This window comes from Choloepus didactylus (genome assembly GCF_015220235.1).
Source record: "Choloepus didactylus isolate mChoDid1 chromosome 11 unlocalized genomic scaffold, mChoDid1.pri SUPER_11_unloc2, whole genome shotgun sequence".
In the NCBI taxonomy this organism is placed as follows: domain Eukaryota; kingdom Metazoa; phylum Chordata; class Mammalia; order Pilosa; family Megalonychidae; genus Choloepus; species Choloepus didactylus.
This window is the reverse complement of record NW_023637579.1, coordinates 4,578,294-4,599,152: the sequence shown is the minus strand read 5'-3', so window position 1 is coordinate 4,599,152 and position 20,859 is coordinate 4,578,294. Positions and strand designations below refer to the sequence as shown.

The 20,859-nt window shown below is 50.4% G+C and overlaps 1 protein-coding gene across 1 annotated transcript in view; it reads left to right on the top strand.

Moving 5' to 3' along the window:
• Positions 1 to 20,859, top strand: part of OBSCN (obscurin, cytoskeletal calmodulin and titin-interacting RhoGEF) — a 229,973-nt gene that overhangs the window by 129,770 nt on the left and 79,344 nt on the right. The window contains 5 exon segments of the mRNA XM_037823238.1: positions 5,266 to 5,538; positions 6,077 to 6,343; positions 7,743 to 8,009; positions 8,098 to 8,361; positions 8,683 to 8,946. Of these exon segments, the coding sequence (XP_037679166.1) occupies positions 5,266 to 5,538; positions 6,077 to 6,343; positions 7,743 to 8,009; positions 8,098 to 8,361; positions 8,683 to 8,946 (1,335 nt within the window).

The following is a 20,859-nucleotide window of genomic DNA, read 5'->3' as shown; positions in this document are numbered from 1 at the left end:
GGATGTTAAATTTAAACTCTGTGGTAACCACAAGAAGAATATATGAAAAATATATTCAGATAGAAAAGAGGAGATACTCAATATGGTACAACACAAAAAAATCAAATAAATATAAAAGGAATTAGAAGAACTGAGGGACAAAAAAGGTATAAGACTTACAAAGACTAAATAGCAAATGACAAGAAAGTCCTGCATTATCAGTTGTGACTTTAAACGTAAATGAATTTCGCTCTCTAGTCAAAATGCAAAGATTGGCAGAATGGATCAAAAAGGCATGAACCAACTGTATGCTGTCTGAAAGACACTCACCTTAACTTCAATCACAAGTAGGTTAGAAGTGAAAGGATAGAAAAAATGTATCATGCCAGCACTGAACAACAGAGGGCTGGGGCAGCTATACTAATATCAGATAAAATAGAGTTTAAGTCAAAAACAGTTACAAGGAACAAAGATGGTGATTATATACTGATCAAGGGGTCAACTGAAGAAGAGGATGCAACAGTTATAAACATAAATGCACATAGCCCCAAAATATATGATTTGAAGGGAGACGTGGACAGTTGTACATTAATAGTAGGAGGATTTAGTATACCACTTTCAATTATGGATAGAACATCTAGACAAAAGACCAGTAAGGAAGTCTAAGACTTGAATGATACTCTAAACCAACTAGACCTTACAGACATATATAGAATTCTTCACTCAACAACATTAGAGAACGCTTCTCGAGTGCACTTGGATCGTTTTCCAGGATAGACCATAGCTTAGGTCACAAAACAAGTCTCAATAAATTCAAGGTAATGAAATCATATACTGTATCTTCTTCAACCACAATGGAATGAAGCTAGAAATAAAAAACAAAGGGAGACCTGGAAAATTCACAGATATGTGGAAATGAAACAGGTACTCTTAAACAACCAGTGGGTTTGGAAATTTGAGTGAAAATGAAACAGAGTGTATGAAAACTTATGGGATGTAGCAAAGTCAGTGCCAAGAGGGAAATTTATGGCTCTAAATGCTTACATTAAAAAAGAAGGAAGATCAGAAGTCAGAGCCCTAACCTCACAACTGGAGGATCAAGAAAAAGAGTAAACTAAATCCAAGGCAAGCAGGAAGAAGGAAATAACAGAAATCAGAGGGAAGATGAGTGAAATAGAGAGTTAAAAAACTAAAATAATCAACAAAATGAAAATTTGGTTCTTTGGAAAGATCAATAAAATCAATAAACACTTAGCTAGATTCTGAAAGACATAGAGAAATAACTAAAATAGGAAACGAAAGGGGGCATTACTACTAACCCCACAGATATAAAGAGGATTACAGAAGATACTGTTGATAACTGTATACTAACAAATTAGACAACCTAGATGGAATGGAACAAATTCCTATAAACTCGTAAACTACCTACACTGACTCAAAAAGAAACAGACATTCTCAAAAATGCATAGCTAATAGAGGCTAAAGCAATAATCAAACCTCCCAACAATGAAAAGCCCAGGACCGCTGGCTTCACTGGTAAATTTTACCTAATATTCCAAGGAGACTTAATGTCAATTCGACTCAAATTCAAAACTTGGGGAGGAGGGAATACTTATTCTATTAGGCTGACATTACCTTCATACCAAAGTAAGATAAAGATACCACAAGGAAAGAAAATTATGGACCAATATCCTTTATGAATATAAATGCAAAAATCTTCAAAAAAATTAGCAAACCAAATCCAACAGCACGTTAAAAGAATTCTTTTAATACACCATGAGCAGTTGTGATTTATCCCTGGTATGCAAGGGTGGTTCAACATAAGAAAAATCAATTAATGGAATATACCACATTAACAGAACAAAGGGAAAAATGATAATCTCAATTGATGCCAAAAAAAATTTGATGACCACCCATCCCCCGCCTTCTTGATAAAAACTAGGAGTAGAAGGAAATTTCCTCAACATGATAAAGGGCATATATGAAAAGTCCACAGCTAACATCATACTCAATGGTGAAAGACTGAAAGCTTTCCCTCTAAGATTTGGAATGAGACAAGGATGCCCACTGTCACCACTGTTATTCAACACTGTACTAGCAGTTCTTTGCAGAGCAGTTAGGCAAGAAAAAGAAATAAAAGGTATCCAATTTGGAAAGGAAGTAAAATTTTCCCCATTTGCAGATGACATGATCCTATATAAAGAAAATCCTGAAAAATCCCCAACCGAGCTCCTATAGGTAATAAATGAATTCAGAAAAGTGGTGGGGTACAAGATCAATGTGAAAAATCATTAGTGTTTCTATACACAAGCAATGAAAAATCAGAGGAAGAAATCAAGAAAAAAAATACCATTTACAATAGCAACTGAAAGAATGAACTACCTAGAATAAATCTAACCAAGTATATAAAGGACCTGTATACAGAAAACTACAGAACAGTGCTGAAAGAAGTCAAAGAAGACCTAAATAAATGGAAGGTGGTCTGTGTTCATGGATTGAAAGACTAAATATCAAGATGTCAATTCTACCCAAAGCAATTTACAGATTCAACAGAATCCCAATCAGAATTCCAACAGCCTTCTTTGCAGAAATGGAAAAGCGAATAATCACATTTAAATGGAAGGGTAAATGACTCCAAATAGCCAAAGCCATCTTGAAAAAGAATGCAGTCAGAGGACCCACACTTCCGAATCTTAAAACTTATTACAAAGCCACAGTAATCAAAACAGCGTGGTACTGGCACAAGGGCAGACATATAGATCAATGGAATTTAACTGAGAGCTCAGTACTCAACCCTGCCATTATTGATTTCAATATTCATTATGCTCCTTCCTTTCTACTCCTTCGGAGACTCTCATTATGCATATAGTGGTATGCTTGATAGTGTCCCATAAGCCTCTTAGGTTCAGTTTTTTCCAATTCTTTATTCTTACTGTTCCTCTGTCTTGTCATTCCAATTGTCAAAAATTGTTATGGGTTACAGTTCCACAGTTTCGGTTCTTTCCTTATTATGAAATATAAGCTATACACAGAAAGGCGAAGATTTTCAAAGCACAATTCAGTGAGTAACCATAGAAAAAATTTCAAAGGATGTTATAGATTATAGTTCCACCTCCTTCCAACTATCCCAACATAGCAGTGTCATATTTATATATATATATATAGTTTCAGTATTCATAGACCTTTTGAAATCTTATCTTGTTTTTGCTACCCCTTCCTCTCACTTAATCTTTTTCCATCTTCAGGGGTGTCTAGGTAGTGAGCACCCTAACTTGTACATATTGAAAGGGCACTGTTGACAGTATGGGGAATGTGGCTGCATCTGATTGTGGTTCTTAAAGAGGTTGTTGCTTCTGGGTTTTAGGACTTGTCTGGTATAGGAACACTCTGGTGGATTTAAGTGTCTGCGAGCTAAAACACAGCAAGTGAATCGTTTATAGAATCTCAGGTAGGGACCTAGGTATTTGGGGACTACTTTTGGAAAGGGCCTGGCATACTGTGGCCATCTGGGATGTCTAGCTGGAGCTTGCATAAGAGAAACCTCCAGGGTAGCCTCTCAACTCTTTTTGCGATCTCTTAGCCACTGTGACCTCAGCTTGTTATCTTTCTTTGCCCCCCTTTCAGTCAAGTAACATTTTCAATTGCTCGATGCCAGGGCCAGGCTCAGTCCCATGTCACCAGGGAGATTAATTCCCCTGGGGGTCAGGTCTCTCGTTGGGGGGAAGTTAATGAATTTATTTGTGGAGTTGGGCTTAGAAAGAGAAAGGCCACATCTGAGCATATGTTCAGTTCATTTTTAAAAAAATTTTATCTCTTTATGGGGATTGTCATATTGTTCATTTATTGTTTTCCTGATATCCACTGGTTTTTCCTTTGTGTTTTCCTTTATCTCCTTGAGCTTATTGAGGATCATTTTTTAAAATCTTTGGTATCTTCAAAGGGTTTTTATCTTGTTTCTTTCAATGGGCCATCATTTCCTGTTTCTTTGCCTTGTAATCTTTTGTCGCACACTGTAAAATTTAATATTTAGAAGTGTTAACTCCGGGAGTCAGTCCCTGAGCTGTCTATTCCTTAAGTTTGTATCCAGCAAGTGATAGAAGTTTCTTTGAGTGCCAAGAATTAACGAAAACAAACAAATGCAAAAGCACCTTTTCATAGTCTTTGCAAATTGGGTCTGTGTTGGCTGGTGTTTTCCTTCAGAGTTTAGCCTTCCTATCAAGAATATCAGCCCAAGATAAATGTAAAGGGTAGGGCCCTCTTATTTCTGAGCCTGTCTTGTCCTGAGCTTGTGCTTGCTAGCGGCCTTAGTGTACTTCCATTGTTTGAAAAATTTGAATGCCCCCTCTATTGTATGTCTTAAAGCAGGTAGCCCTTTGCCCTAGGCCACTTGGACTTAATGGTTTCTTGACTGCTTTAGCTGTCCGCAAGCTGTTTGTGCCTGCAGGACAAGTTCTTGGAAGGTGAGCCAGAGAGAAGTTTCCTGGCTCAGTCCTTCAGGTTGCCAGAGGTAGATTGGCGTGGATATACAGACACTCCAAAAGGCACATACAGCTTACTCTGCCTCCTCCAGAACAGGGTTAAGGACCCAAAATGGGAGCACACACTGGCTCCACACCTGTGCCAGGGAGAGGGTGGGGGTGGGAGCCGGGAAGGTCACCACGAGCCTCTCCTACCATGTTTTAAAGTTGCACGTTCTTGATTCGGCCCTCACCCAGTTACTGCAACCCTTTAACTGTTTCCAGGGGTTCTGAGGAAAATGGCTCTACCAGCTCTTGCTGGTTGTTTCTGTGGGGGAGAGGCACCCTGAAACATCTTACGCTGCCATCTTGGTTGCCTGGAAGGTGTCCACAACTCTTTTTTCACACTCCTGTTTCAAAATCAGGTTTATTTACATTGTTATAATAACAAGCACAACTGGGGTAAACAGGTTTGGGAGCAAACAACCCACTCTTGGTAAGCTCAGCTAGCTTACAGGGTAGCTCACTAGCCCAAGGTATCAGCAGGATGTGGGAGTTACCCGGCATGTTTTGAAGAAAGACCAGACAGGTTGGTGGAGGTAGATTTGGGGCTCATAGGCTGACTTAAAAAAATTTTGAACAACTCAGCTCTGACCCAGTAACTGTTTCCTGGGTTGCATCAACGTGAGCTTGTTAAGCAAAACTGCTCTATCTCCTGGCTGTGATACCCGGCCTTGGTCTTGGGTGGCACCGTATTTCCTTCGGCAGCTGGCTGAGTCTGCACCGAGACGGGCTGGTGCCCCCGACTAGCCCACGCGTGTCCTTGCAGGTCAGAGAGTGCTCATTATTGAGGACCTGGAGGACGTGACTGTGCCAGAGGGCTCTTCAGCCACCTTTTGTTGCCGTGTCTCCCCTCCTGAATATGGGCCTGTCTATTGGTTCTTGGATAAGGCCCCCCTGAGTGCCAATGAGCTCAATGAGATCAAGGTCCATCCTGGGGGCTACCACGTGCTGACCCTGCGGCAGCTTGAGCCTAAGGACTCGGGCACCATTCACTTTGAGGCAGGAGACCAGCGGGCTTCGGCAGCACTGCAGGTCACAGGTGGGTTGCATGTCTGTAGAGTAAGGATGTGTGCATGGCACTGAGTTTGGGGCCATGAAAACCTGCAGGCCATACTCCATGTTATGGAGGTGCATTGACTTGCACATTCTTGATTCAGCCCTCACCCAATTACTGCAACCCTTTAACTTTCCAGGGGCTCTGAGGAAAATGGCTCTGCCAGTTCTTGCTAGAACTGCAGCTCAGCCTCATGGGGAGTGCTGTCCTGGGGCTCATGGAGAAGGCATGGCTATCTGCCTGTGTGGTTGAGGCTCTGAACCCTGGGAGTTGGGCTTGGGAGGCTGGGTTTGGCTCTTTTGGGATAAATTGGTTATATGTGATATGCTGTGGGCCCTTTGGGTTGGAGAATCACACATAGCCCACCCTATCCCCTCAACATCACTCCCTGCGACCATGCCTTGACTTGGAGCATTGGCTGATCTACCATGAATTCTGGGGCTTCTACCTATGGGCACCTCTGAGCAGCCAGCAGGGCAGCCACAAAACCCATGCATCTTGCTTCTCTCTCTTGGTGTCCCAGAGACGCCGACTGTCTTCTCCCGGGAGCTTGTGGATGTCACAGTCGTCGAGGGGGAGGACCTGACCCTCGTGTGTGAGACCACCACACCAGCCAGCCCTGTGCACTGGACGAAGGATGGGAAAGCCCTCCGGCCATCAGCCCGGTGCCGGCTGAGTTATGAGGGCCGTGAGGCCCAGCTGGTCATCACCAGTGCCACTGTGCAGGACGGCGGGCGCTACAAGTGTGAGGCTGGGGGCACCTGCAGCAGCTCCATCGTCAGGGTCCATGGTGAGTCCTTGGGACCGGCAGTGACTCTCAGTAATGCCTGGGGCAAGTATGGGCTTGGGAGGGGGAGGTCTGTGATGAATCCAAGGCAGGGAGGACCCCAGCACCCTGTTCAGTGCCTTCTCTGTGTATCTTTACCACCCATGTGTGTCGGGCAGAGTGGTGGGGGGTGGGGGTGAGGATGGGGAGGGAATCTGCAGCTTTCCTCCATTTCATCTGCATCTGTCTCTGTCTGTCTCCATCTCCAACTATCTCCATCTCCATTTGTCTCCCTCTGCGTCTGTCTCCATCTCTGTGCCTGTCTCTGTCTCCATCTGTGTCCATCTCCATCTGTCCCCATCTCTGTCTCTGTCTCCATCTGTCTCCATCTCTACCTGTCTCCATCTCCATCTGTCTCCATCTCCTTGTCTGTCTCCATCTCCATCTGTCTCCGTCTGTCTCTATCCATCTCCATCTGTCTCCATCTCCATCTGTCTCCATCTGTCTCTATCCATCTCCATCTGTCTCCATCTCCTTCTCTGTCTCCATCTCCATCTGTCTCCATCTGTCTCTATCCATCTCCATCTGTCTCCATCTCCTTCTCTGTCTCCATCTCCATCTGTCTCCATCTCCTTCTCTGTCTCCATCTGCCTCTATCCATCTCCGTCTGTCTCCATCTCCATCTGTCTCTGTCTGTCTCTATCCATCTCCTTCTGTCTCCATCTCCATCTGTTTCCATCTGTCTCTATCCATCTCCATCTGTCTCCATCTCCTTCTCTGTCTCCATCTCCATCTGTCTCCATCTCCTTCTCTGTCTCCATCTGTCTCTATCCATCTCCATCTCTCTCCATCTGTCTCCATCTCCTTCTGTCTCCATCTCCTTCTCTGTCTCCATCTTCTTCTCTGTCTCCATCTCCATCTGTCTCCGTCTCCTTCTCTGTCTCCATCTCCTTCTCTGTCTCCATCTCCATCTGCTTCTTTCTCCCCTGCTTCCATCTCTGTCTCGCTTCGCTCCCTCATTGTCTCTGGGTCTTGCTTCTCTCTTGCTGGCATCTGCCTCACCATCTCTTGGTCCTATGTCCCTGCGTGTACCTGTCAGTCTCTTTGTTATTCCAGCTTGTCTGGTTTTCTGTGATCTCTGTGTCCTCTCCTGCCTTTCCTGCCCCCCTTCTTCTTCCTTTCTCTGGCTCATCCCCATCCTTCACTGGGTCTCCTGCCAGCTGGCTCACATTCCCTCTCACCCACCTCCAGACCCCACATTTGCCCCTCCTGTGATAGCCAGCCACAGATCGCAGGGTCACCATCATGTAGAAGGGCTAACATGGGACTGCCCTGCACCTGCTGGTGGCTGCCCCAGAGCCTGGGGCTGGGCAGGGTGTTGGGGTTGTGAGGGCCTGAGCTGAGCCCTGTCCTCTGACCACAGCCCGGCCGGTGCATTTCCGGGAGGGCCTGAAGGACGTGGAGGTGCTCGAGGGGGGCGCCACGACGCTGCGCTGCGTGCTGTCCTCCGTGGCTGCACCCGTGGAGTGGCGCTGTGGAGACACGGTCCTGAGGACGAGCAGCAAGTACGGCGTGCGGCAGGACGGGGCCGTGCTGGAGCTGGTGGTGCGGGACCTGCAGCCGAGCGACAGTGGGCAGTACTCGTGCTCCTTTGGGGACCAGAAGACAGTGGCCAAGCTCACCGTGACGGGTGAGGCTCCCTGCCCCCTGTGTCTGTGCAGTCTCTTTCCACTACAGCATGATGTACACAGTGGACATTGGACATTTCTCTTTTTCAGCTTCAGGGGCAAAGTTTATAGGGAAACTGAGAAGCAAAGAGGCCACGGAAGGGGACACGGCCACGCTGCGATGTGAGCTGAGCAGGGAGGCCCCCGTGGAGTGGAGGAAGGGCTCCGAGACCCTCAAATCAGGGGGCAGATACAGCCTGAAGCAGGACGGGGCTGTGTGTGAGCTGGAGATCCGTGGCCTGGCCATGGTGGACGCTGGGGAGTACTTGTGCGTGTGCGGGCAGGAGAGGACCTCGGCCACACTGAGCGTGAGGGGTAAAGACCACATGTGGCCCAAAAGAGCAGTGTTCTGATGTCCAAGTATTAATTTTATGCCATCTGTCTGCACACACACTGCCATCCCTCCCTGTCTCTGTGACACCTTCTCCCATAACCCTGCAATCCCCTTTCATCCATGTGGGCTATTCCTATAGGCTAACCCAAGAAGAACCAGAATTATAGCCAACTTCCCACCCATCATGCTGCCTGCTCCCTGTCCCATTGGATTTGGGGTCTTATTCTCTGTCCCATCATGCTCTGTCCCCCAGAAATTCTCCAGACATTCTGATGTTCTCTCTGTCCATTTGGTTTCCCCAGCTCTTGATGCCCAGTTCATAGGAAGACTGAGAAACAAAGAGGCCATGGAAGGGGCCACGGCCACGCTGCGGTGTGAGCTGAACAAGGCAGCCCCCGTGCAGTGGAGGAAGGGCTCTGAGATCCTCAAATCTGGAGACAGATACAGCCTGAAGCAGGACGGGGCTGTGTGTGAGCTGGAGATCCGTGGCCTGGCCATGGTGGACGCTGGGGAGTACTTGTGCGTGTGTGGGCAGGAGAGGACCTCGGCCACGCTGAGTGTGAGGGGTAAAGACCATGTGTGCCCACCTGGACCGTGGCAGTGCCTGTCTGTGCTGCAGCCTTCCCTGCTGTGTCTGTGGGACTCCCATTGCTTCCTCCAGCACTCGTGTCTCAGCACCTGCTGGGTGTGACCCTTCTGTCATTGGGAAACAGCAGAGAAGGAGAGAAGCCCCTCCCCACCCCCATGAAAGCCGCGGCCTGGGGTAGAGGAGGCAGAGAGTAGTGAGATAAGTACAAAAGCAGAGCACATCAGCCCTGCTGTGGCCTCCTGTAGGTGGCAAGCCCAAAAAGGGGGACAAAGAAAGGAGAGGTTGGAAGGCAGAAGGGGGTTTTCCAGGGGAGGATCAGCCTGGGTACGTGCACAGAGAGCATGGCACACCTGGAGAGAGCAGACAAGCTGCTGGGGTGAGACGGGGAGAGGGGAGACCTGGAGCAGTGGGGAGGGAGAGGGTGAGGCTGCGAGCCACGGATGCAGCCCCGGTGGGCACCCAGGGGTGGCAGTCCAGACAAGTGGGAGGAGGGAGGAGCGGTGCATGGGCCCAGAGGTGGACAGAGATGTGGGCCACCAGGGTTGGAGAGGGCTCTGTCCGGTGAACCTGCCTTTGCAGGCACCCTCCCCTGTGACCAGGCCTGGAGAAGGGGTGAGCCGAGGGTGCTAGAGCTGGGTTCAGCTGGAGTGTGAGAGCTGGGGGTGCAGGCAGGAGAGAGCTCCGGACTGTGCAGTGGGAGCTGGGGTTGGCCCGGCAGGGGGAGGGAAGAGGAGGCCCCCCAATTGGAGGGGGCAGGTAGAGGTCTTGCACACATTCAATCCATGCTTATGGCCAGTGAGGTCACCTGGGTGTCTCCCAGGGTCTGAGGTCTAGGGAGTGAGTGCACTGAGGAAAGGAACGTCACCTGCCACCCTCTGTGGTCCTGTCTCCCCCTGACCATGCCTCTTGTGTGTGTGCGTCCCCCTCTCCTGGCCTGTGAGCAGCAGAGATCTGTGAGTCTGTCTGACCCTCCCCAAGTGTGACCACCCACATCACTAAAGGACTGAGGTCTGAGGAGGCCACAGAAGGGCCACAGCCATGCTGCAGTGTGAGCTGAGCAAGGCACCCCCGTGGAGTGGAAGGAAGGACGCTGAGACCCTTAGAGTTGGGGACAGATACAGCCTGAGGCAAGATGGGGCCATGTGTGAGCTGGAGATCCATGACCTGGCCATGGTGGACGCCGGGGAGCACTTGCATGTGTGTGGGCAGGAGCGGACCGTGACCAGAGCTGGGTCTCTAGGAAGGGAAGGCCCTGGGCCCCATGTCTCAGCTCAGGAGCTCATGATCTCTGACTTAGAGGAGAAACTGCAGGCTCTGGGGTGCCCTAGTTTTCTCCCCAGAAGGAGCTGGCCCTTGAAGTCTAGTCTTGCATTCCCATGGAGCCGGACCCTTGCCCAGGCCTGGCTGGCAGGTGAAGCAGGCAGGATGGAGCCTGGAAGGGTGTGAGGTATCTCAGAAAGCAGACCCAGCCTGCCTTCCTTCTGAGCAAGGGACACCCCACCACCACCACCACCAGCACCAAGGGGCCCAGCCCGGGACTCTGGGCTCTGCGCCAGTACCTGACCCTGCCTCCAGTCTCCTGACAACGACACACCTCAGAGCAGTGCAGGAGAGGATTCCGGAGGCCGGGCTGGGCACTGCAAGGCCGTCTGTCTCCAGGTCTCTGGAGGACGGAGGTGCTGGGACTTCTTCAATTGGCCACGCAGGGGACCACAGATGCCCAGAGGCCTGCCGCTTGGCTGGGCTCTGAAAGAGGTGTGGGGAGGCAGCCACGCCCATCGTCACACCTGGAAGGGGTGGTCGAGGGCTGCAGAGACCAGGCATGGTGGCCAAGAAGGAGCTTCCAGAAGTGGGGTGCTCCCCGTGTCATGTGGCGATGCACTGACCCTGTAGGGGTCACCCACACAACTCAGACACCCCTGGTAGAGGATGCTGTGCTGGGATTCTGGCACTTTCTGGAAGGTTACAACTCGACTGTTAACTCCCAATGATGCCATGAGCCTTCTCTGGAGAGCACAGAGGGGAAGGGACTGGGGTCTCCAGGGCTCCAAGTTATCTGCTGGTGTTCGGGGAGGCTGGCTCTGCGTGGGTGGACAGGCCAGCTCCTCTTCCATCTCTGTGCTGTGCAGGCTGGACTGGCTTCAGCGCTGGCTTCCCATCTGTAAGGTTCCACGGTTCCCCACACTGCCCAGTTGGATTGTTTGCTCAATTCTTCGTTTACTTGTTTATTCATCCATGCAACCCCTGCACCGGGGAGCTGCTGCTGACCAGGCAGATTTGGGCCAGGGACCAGGGCCTCCCACCCTCCACTGACATTCCAGGGAAGAGGGGCAGTTCCCACCTCCCTCCTGCTGTCATCCTGATTTGGGGCCCGTCATGATGGGTCCTGGCTTTGGACCACATGAGCAGTACAAGCAGGATGAGAAGTTGGAGCCAGTGTCACCGGGCATGGGCGTTTTAGCAGCCTTTGTGCACATCTGCTTCCCCCAGCTGCATCCATCAAAATCATGGACCAGCTGTGAAATATGGAGGCCACATTTCAGCAGGAGCTGAGCATGGTGGCCCACGTGCAGTGGAAGAAGGCCCTAAATCTGGTGTCAGAGCAAGAAGCAGGAAGGGGCCACGAGTGTCCCATGGGCTGGCTACAGATGATGCAGAAGATCCCCTGTAGTCACCTCCTCTGCCCCAGCCATCTGTCCTCGTACCCTGTGGCCGTTTCCTGGTGCCTCCTCTGTCTTGTCGTGACGTCCTGTCCTCTGTCTTCTCACCAGCCTGGGCTTGACCCAGCCAATATTGGCTCCTTTCAGTTCGCTGCTTCCCCTGCTGCATGTCCATCAGTCTGCACTTTTATCCTGTGTTCCCCCTCTGTAGTGTGTGTTTCACCGTGGTATCCGTGCCCTGTCCCTAATGTGCTCCACAGAGCCTGATGCTCTCTATTTCCATTTGACCCTCTCAGCTCTGCCTGCAAGATTTATACAAGATTTGAGACCTGAGGAGGCCACAGAAGGGGCCACGGCCATGCTGCAGTGTGAGCTGAGCAAGGCGGCCCCTGTGGAGTGGAGGAAGGGCCCCCATTCCCTCAAATCTGGGGACAGATACAGCCTGAGGCAACACGGGGCCGTGTGTGAGCTGGAGATCCGTGGCCTGGCTTTGGCAGATGCTGGGGAGTACTCGTGTGTGTGTGGGCAGGAGAGGACCTCGGCCACGCTAAGCGTGACAGGTAAAGAACGTGGTCAGCTGGATCCTGGCTCGTGTGTGCAGTGTCCCCACATTTTCACCTCCTGTTACCCTTTGAGTTTGAGCCACTGGGATTCTCCGTGGATGTCTGTGTTCTCTCCAGTGGGGGTCCCCAGGGTTTGCCCACTCCTTTGGCCTGTTGATGTTATGGAATCAGCTCTCATCTCTCTGTCTTCCGTTCGTCTGGGGACATCTGCTCCCTCACCAGTCACACGTCCATTGCTTGTTCTTCCTTTTGTTCCTTTGGCATTTGTGTGTTTCATGGTGGGCATCCATGTGCTGTATGAAGTGTGTCCATCTCTGTGCTGTCTGTGTGCTCTGGGCTCCCACCAATTCTGAACTTCACGCTGCCTCTAATACCTTCTAGTCCCCAGCATGGGTCCTGGGTGCTCTGTGACACACACACAGGCTGGACTGAGAAAGCCAGAATCCACAGCCCATGCTCAGCATGTTTAGCACATGGCATGTGTCTATATGGAACTCATGTCTTTCTTTTGTGTCCTCCATGTCCTGTCTCTGGCATGTACTGAGAGCATGTGCTGTGTCTGTGTCTCTCTGACCTTCAAAGTCCTGCCCACCAAGTTCACAGGATGAGGAATAAGGAGACCACAGAAGGGGTCACAGCCATGCTGTGGTGTGAGCTGAGCAAAGTGCACCCTGTGGAGTGGAGGAAGGGCTCCCATCCCCTCAAATCTGGGGGCAGATACAGCCTGAGACAAGATGGAGCTGTGTGCGAGCTGGGGATCTGTGCCCTGGATGTGGCACATGTTGGGAAGTATGTGTGTGTATGTGAGCAGGAGAGGACCCTGGTCATGCTGAGTGTGATGGGTATAGACTTGGCAAGTGGCCGTGCAAGTGACTTCTCTGTTACTGCCATCTCCTTCTCATGACCACTCATCTGTCTAACCCATCCCACAACCACCCACTTGAGAATGCACTCAAAGAACATGCTCTGCAGGCATGGGGTGCGGTCGCAGTTGATTCGTCTGGGGGAGGGTGGCGGCCGGTTGCTAAATCCTAGGCTCCCAGGATTGCTCCGAGGGTACCGCCGGCGGGGGCTCTTTCCCGGAGGCGAGGGCGAGGCGGGGGACTTGGCCAGGTCCCCGGCGGGAGGCGTGCAAGTATGGAGGGCGGCGAGAAAGGAACAGGCGGGACACGTTTCTTTTAGGATGATGAAAACCAAGAGAGAGAGTTTATTAGGGGAGAGTACAAGCTTATATTGGGCGGTTTAGAGGGCGGGGTAGCTATAAGGGTTAAAGGCTTGGATTGGTTCTGAGAGGGCGCGGAGGTTGATTGAAAAGGGGGCGGGAGTTGCTCCGGTAACGGGGAGTGGGTGGGCAAGGTAAAGGGGGCGGTTTTCTCCGGCAAGCCCTCCCCAATGGTTTTTACTTTGGGGTGAGGAAATGGGGCCTGCATTCGGCTCCACTTTCTCAGGCCCGGGGGGCCGTGGAGGGCGCAACCACCCGTGCCCCACTAACTTTCCTAGGGGCTGATCAGTTCCCCCGGCCCAGGCCCGCCAAGTCAGAACTCGATAACAGTGTCCCGCATTTCCCCCTTCTTTTCTAATTAGAGGAAGAAGCTTACCGGAGAGATCCGCCAAGGGATGAGGGAAAGGGGAGGTGGGGGAAGGGATAGGGGTAGATGGTAGTTAGAGAGGCTGGAGCTCGAGGTTGGCGCGATGTTCAGGCGATCGAGAAGGGCCTCGCGGTCGGCGGGTTGACCGGTGGCGGTGAGGTCGCGGAGGGTTGGTTGTCATCTCGGAGTAGGGAGCGTCAGAGGTGGCGAGTCGCTGGTACTGGACTTGCACGAACGAGGAAAAAATAGCATCCGTTTGTTTCCTTACAAGCTGGACAATTCTGCGGATAATGCAGGGTCCTAAGGTGAGAGCTAGAATAATCATTAGTAGGGGGCCGAGGAGAGGGAGGAGGTAAGGGAGGAGGGGGGAAAAGATGTGGGACCAATAGCTGGTGGCTTCACGGTCTTTTTTGCGTTGTTCTAGTCCCTCTCGGACCTTTTTTAGGCTGTCCTCGGCGAGACCTGTGGAATTGGCATATACACAGCACTCTTCTCCTAGGGCGGCGCAGAGGCCTCCTTCTTTGAGGAGGAGAAGGTCGAGACCTCGGCGGTTTTGGAGCACGACCTCAGAGAGGGAATTGACAGAATTTTTAAGATGGGAAATAGCGTTTTGTAGGTGACGAATGTCCTCGTCAACAGCCGCCCGGAGGTGAGTTAGGGTGGAGCCTTGACTGGCTAATGCAGCGATTCCGGTGCCAGCGCCTGCAAGACCTAGGAGGGAGGCAATTGTGAGGGCGGTGATGGGCTCTCGCTTTTGCAGAGGAGCAGGGGCTGCAGTTCTTTCCAGGCGGAGGAAGAAGTCTTCCTCGCTGTGGTATAGGACCCTAGGGATAAGGACAATTAGGAGGCAGGTTTCATTAGTTATATTGAGGGTTTGCACATTAAGGCAAGGGGTAAGTCCTGTAGAGGAGCAGAGCCATTGAGAGGAGTTATGAGGAATGAGAAATTTGGCAGAGCTGCTGGGAGATGAGTAGCTGGCACAGGCAGTGAGGCTGGGAGAGTTACTGGAGCGAGGGCGGATGCACTTTCCTGTAAAGGAGACTGAATGAAAGGTTAGGGGGACGGCAGAGGTATTCCAAATACATTTCGAGGGGCTGTCCTCTGTGTTTTCTGAAAAGGAGAGGTTGGAGGCGACTGGCTCATACAGGGAGGAGGAGGTGGAGAGGCAAAGCCAACAGGAGGAGGTAAGATTGGGGTTGGAGGAATTCACTGAGGTGAAGGCCGCTTGGATAAGGCCGAGGAGGGGAGAGGAGTAACGAGAGGGGGGCAGAAAAGGTTGGGGTGGTGGGGTTGGCGATGCGCTGTTTGTAGCTGAGGTGCGGTTTCCGGATGCGCTGCTTGTACTTGAGGTGCGGCTGGAAGGCTGTGGAAAAAGGGGGTTAAGGACTTGGTTGGGACCTATGCCAGAGGGTGTTTTTAATGCAGTATTTTGGCCTGGTTGGTTTGCAGCCTCTTTTTTTATGAGAATAAGTGATCCTCGGTCGGCTCCTTTCTCATAGATTCTGAAGCCCCAAGTTTGACCGAGTAACCAGGAGGGATCAGTGGGGAGCTGCACTGTAAGATTAAGATGTGTGCAGGATCCCTCGCTTTCTTGGCCGAGCCAGTTAACTGTAGGGAGTTTGCACCCTGTAGGGGCCCACTTTAAGGTAAGGTAATGATTAGGAACAGGAGGCTTCCAATTAGTGGCTAATGTTTCACACCCCCAGTATGCACAGTAGTGCTCATAGGGGGAATTGCAGTATGATTGATGGTATCAGTCATTTTTTAAAATCTACAGATCATCTAATTATTTTGTTAATTTTGGTAATTATGAAAATATTTTTTTGAGATTTGAGAGCAGGCACATTAATAGAAGATTAATGAGAGAGATAAGTAGACAGTCTTTCTAATGTTTGTTTGTTTTTTTTTTTTTTTTTTTTGCTTTGCTTTGGAATTTAGAACAGGTTACTTGGATATATGCATGTTATCATTATTTGAATAGTTCTTATGCTACTGCAGAGATCTATTGCTGGCCAATGTTGGCCAATGTGTGAGTGAAGAAGGAAAATTATAAAACCTGTCCATTAAAATTCTGTTTATACATGTCAGAAATAAGCATTTTTTTTGTGTAATTAAAGATTGCCAGCTTTTGGTTAGGCAATACCTATCAGTAAGTGAATATATGTTGATTTCAAACATCTTTACAATTAATTCATAGTAGGGACTCCAGCTCAAATAACCTTTCCTGTGTTTATATTTATAATAAAGACAGCAGGGAGCCTTTTTATGCTAAAGAATGATTTTTTTTTTTTTTTGTCACAGTAGAGTTAGAAACAAAACCCTGACTTGTAAATTTGCTATTTATTCTTTCCTGATGTGGACATAACTATTATTGGATCTTAACAGATATACTGAGGTTTGAGTTTTATTTTCCGTTAAGTCCGAATATTGATAGAATGATATTAGCTGTGAGAAACAAAAGATAGCTTTACATTTGAATTCCATTCACTTATTTATAATGACTTCTTTTTTGTAAACAGCTGTTTCCTTTGATTATGTCAACATGTTTCTGATGTAGCAGTTTTTGTTTTTAATCCAAATCAGTTAGGAAAAGCTAGTTAGTCAAGTACCAAGGGTACTTTTTCCATAACTATAAATGGGTTACTAATTTAATTTGAAGGGATAAAATTAGTGTAAGAAAAAATTAATATACCATTGATAAACTGTATTTCTTCTTAGCCATTAAACTAAGATATTGAACTGTATCATTTTCATATTCACTTCCCCACCAATGAAACATATCTTATTTCACAATATTTTAGCTGGTTTTTAATCCAAAGCTACTTTATAAGATAGTATGTATAGTAATAGTAGCTTGAATGAATAAGCAAAAGTTTAATTTTTATTTATGTCACACTATATATTTTAAATAGTTAAACAAAGAAAGACAAAAGAAGGGGAGTTGATTATTGAGTAAAGAAAATGAGGTAAACCGTGGCAGCGAGGCCGAAGGAGATGGTGAGAATGGAAGGCAGGAGCCTCTAGTAGCGAGAGCAGTTTGGGGGGGGGGGGGCGGTTGCAAAGAGGCACACCGCGCGAAACAAAGAAACAAAGACACAGAGGACCACAGCAAAGTAATGGAGGGGAAGAGGGAAAGCTACTGGAGGAAGAGTGTTAGGAGGAATGTGGGGGATATAGGAAGAGAAGACGAAAGGTAGTCGGGGGTAAGAGTTAGGTTAACGCGGGAAAGGAAGAGCGGCCCGGGCGCGGAGCGGCGTGGGAGAGGCGGCCCCAGACGTGGAGCGGCGAGGGAGAGGCGGCTCCGCGGGGCGGCGAGGGAGAGGCGGCCCTTACTTTGCAGGCGAGGAGAAGGGGAGCTGGAGAGGCGTCCGGGCGAGCGGGCGGTTCCACTGGACCGCTGCGTGGAGAGGACCTTTAATTCCAGGGGCCCCACGTTGGGCGCCAGTTGCGGTCGCAGTTGATTCGTCTGGGGGAGGGTGGCGGCCGGTTGCTAAATCCTAGGCTCTCAGGATTGCTCCGAGGGTACCGGCGGCGGGGGCTCTTTCCCGGAGGCGAGGGCGAGGCGGGGGACTTGGCCAGGTCCCCGGCGGGAGGCGTGCAAGTATGGAGGGCGGCGAGAAAGGAACAGGCGGGACACGTTTCTTTTAGGATGATGAAAACCAAGAGAGAGAGTTTATTAGGGGAGAGTACAAGCTTATATTGGGCGGTTTAGAGGGCGGGGTAGCTATAAGGGTTAAAGGCTTGGACTGGTTCTGAGAGGGCGCGGAGGTTGATTGAAAAGGGGGCGGGAGTTGCTCCGGTAACGGGGAGTGGGTGGGCAAGGTAAAGGGGGCGGTTTTCTCCGGCAAGCCCTCCCCAATGGTTTTTACTTTGGGGTGAGGAAATGGGGCCTGCATTCGGCTCCACTTTCTCAGGCCCGGGGGGCCGTGGAGGGCGCAACCACCCGTGCCCCACTACCTTTCCTAGGGGCTGATCAGTTCCCCTGGCCCAGGCCCGCCAAGTCAGAACTCGATAACAGTGTCCCGCAATGGGGGATACACTGGTAAGTCAGCGGACCTCGTGGCTGTTGTCTGCAGTGCTGAGGATGGGGTAATGAGAGGGTCCATGAGGGAAGCATCTGGCCAGGACTTGCCTGTCATGCATCCATTTCCCCAGCCCTGGAGCCCAGTGAGCACAAAGCATGACCACTGGAGCAATGGGGAGGGTTCCAGAATTGAGGTCTGGTATCCAATATGGCAGGAAGAGGCAGGCCAGGTTGACCATGTGCTCTGCCTCTGTCCAGAGTGCTGACGACACCCCAAGAGTCCCGCACAGCCACAGGGTTTCACAGGTGGGCGTCGGACAACATTCATTTCTGAAGCTGCACCTGCCTGGAGTCTGGAGGGAGGAGTTGAGGACAGATAGAGGCTGGGAGAGCTGATGGGAGACCACACTGGAGACCATTGGGGTCCATAGGATGTGAGCCTACAGTGGGGCAGCTGTGATGGAGGAAAGTATTAGGGACAGGGTACGAATGTGTGAAGTGGAGGAGGCAGAGCTCCATGAGGGGTGGGATGTGGTGCTGGGGAGCTTAGGAGGTGGATATGGGCTCAGATGTGGAGGAATGGTGCCACCCTGGGATGGAAAGCACATGGATGAGCAAAGACTGGTGGCAGGTGGGATGTGATGCACTGGTGGTGATGTTGGGTCTCCTGATAAAAATGTTCACCACGTTATTAGAACATGGGTTAAGAGCTTGGAAGAGACCATGCATGGTGGCCTAAGTGCAGAAGAGAAAAGTGCCAAGCTGGTAATGAAAGGGCATGGGTGATGGCAAGGTGCTCTCTGAGAAGAGAAGAGGACAGGGTTGGAGCCAAGGATTCTAGCTACTCTGTGGTGTGTAGCAAGCTAAGTGCAAGAAGACCATACTTGGAAACACGATTTGGTTTGCTCTCTTCCCACATGCCTCCAACCATTTCTGCTTCTTTTTCCTCTCCTGGATGTGTTCAGGTCTTATCCCCATATCCTCCAGAGACTCTGATGGCTTCTCTTTCCCTGGCCCTTCCTAGCTTTGCCTGCCCACTTCATCCAAGAACTGAAGGCCAAAGAGGCCACAGAAGGGACCATGGCCACACTGCAGTGTGAGCTGAGCAAGGAGGCCCCCGTGGAGTGGAGGAAGGGCTCCCATCCCCTCAAATCTGGGGACAGATACAGCCTGAAGCAGGATGGGGCTGTGTGCACGCTGGAGATCCATGGCCTGGCCGTGGCAGATGCTGGAGAGTACTTATGTGTGTGTGGGCAGAAGAGGACCTCAGCAACACTGACCGTGAAGGGTAAAATCCCTGTGTTGCTACCTGGACCCTGGCTATTGTCTGCACAGTGTCTCTACACCTTGACCTCCTGTCTCTGTTTGTGTCCGAGCCATTGGGCAACTCCATGGGTGTCTGTGGTATCTCCAGTGGGGGTTCCCCAGAGCCTGCCAGCTCTTCTGTTTTCTTGGCCAGTTGATGTCACAATATCCATGTTCATCTCTTTTGTCCCTTATACATCCAGGGGCATCTGCTCCTTCACTATTTGCATATCCATTGCTTGTACTTCCCTTTGTTCCTTTGGCATTTATGTTTCCTGGTGGGTGTCTTCAAGTTGTACCAGGTGTGTTGACCATCTGTCTGCTCTGTTTCCTTTGTGCTCTGGGCTCCCACCATGTCCCAATTTTGCCCTGTCTCTAATGTCTTCTAGTCCCTGATGTGGCATCTGGATGCTCTGTGAGATGTACACAGGCTGGACCAAGAAATCCAGAATCCACAGCTTGTCCTTGGTACATCCAGCATGTGGTCCATTTCTATTTGGATGTTGTGTCTTCCATTCGTGCCCTCCATGTTCTGTCTCTTGCATGTGGTCAGAGAGTGTGATGTGTCTGTCTTTCTGATCCTCACAGCCCTGCCTGCCAAGTTCACAGAGTTCCTGAGGAATGAGGAGGCCACAGAAGGGGCCACGGCCACCCTACATTGTAAGCTGAGCAAGGCGGCCTCCGTGGAGTGGAGCAAGGGCTCTGAGATCCTCAAATCTGGTGGCAGATACAGCCTGAGGCAGGATGGGGCTGTGTGTGAGCTGGAGATCCATGGCCTGGCCGTGGCGGATGCTGGGGAGTATTCGTGTGTGTGTGGGCAGGAGAGGACCTCGGCCATGCTGACTGTGACGGGTAAAGACCATGTGTGGTTGTGCAAGTGACTTCTGTGTGCTCTCAGCCTGAGCCACCGGGACTGTGCTCTCCCAGTGTCAGTGTCATCACCATCTTATTCTCATAGTCACTTGTCTGTCTAATCCACCCCACATAACCCCCATTGAGAAATCCCTCAATGAACACACTCTCTAGGTCTTGGGGATACACTAATAAAAGACAGGAGACCTTGTGGTGATGATCTGCAGTGCTGGGCACGGCCGCAAGGAGGGTCACATTGGAGGCAGTCACCAGAAAGAGATACCTGGCTAGCCGTTGCCTGCCCAGGACCTACAGGGAGTGCACATTCTCACTGATCACCAGGCTGCGTCTACTCAGACTGCTGATGTCACCCTGAGTCCTGTATGGCCAAAAGGGGTTCACAGGGGCCCCTGACAGCATCCCTTTTGAAGCCTACATCTCCCTGGAGTCTGGAAGGAAGAGTGGAGGGCAGCCAATGGAGGGCTGGGAGAGTCACCGGGACAGCATGTTGGAGTCCATGATCCAACATGGTCCAACTGATATAAGCTTGGAGAGTGGACGCCATGATGGATGGAAGCAAATAGGACTGGGGTGGGAATGTAGGAATGGGTGACATGGAGGGGCAGAGCCAAGTTAGGGCTGAGATGTGGTGCAGGTGAGCCCAGGTCAATACGGGCTGAAGCAGTGGTGGGTGGGTGCCCACTACAAGGTGGAAATCCTATCTATGAGGGAAGACAGTGAGGGCTGGTGGGATGAGGTGTTGTGGCAGTGTCCATTGGGTCTTCCAGTCATGTGTCCATCACATCATTCAGTCTATGGGTTGAGATCTCATTAGCAACTTGGAGTGGAACTCGAAGTTCAGAAGAGATAGGTGCCAAGTTGGTAATGAAAGATCAC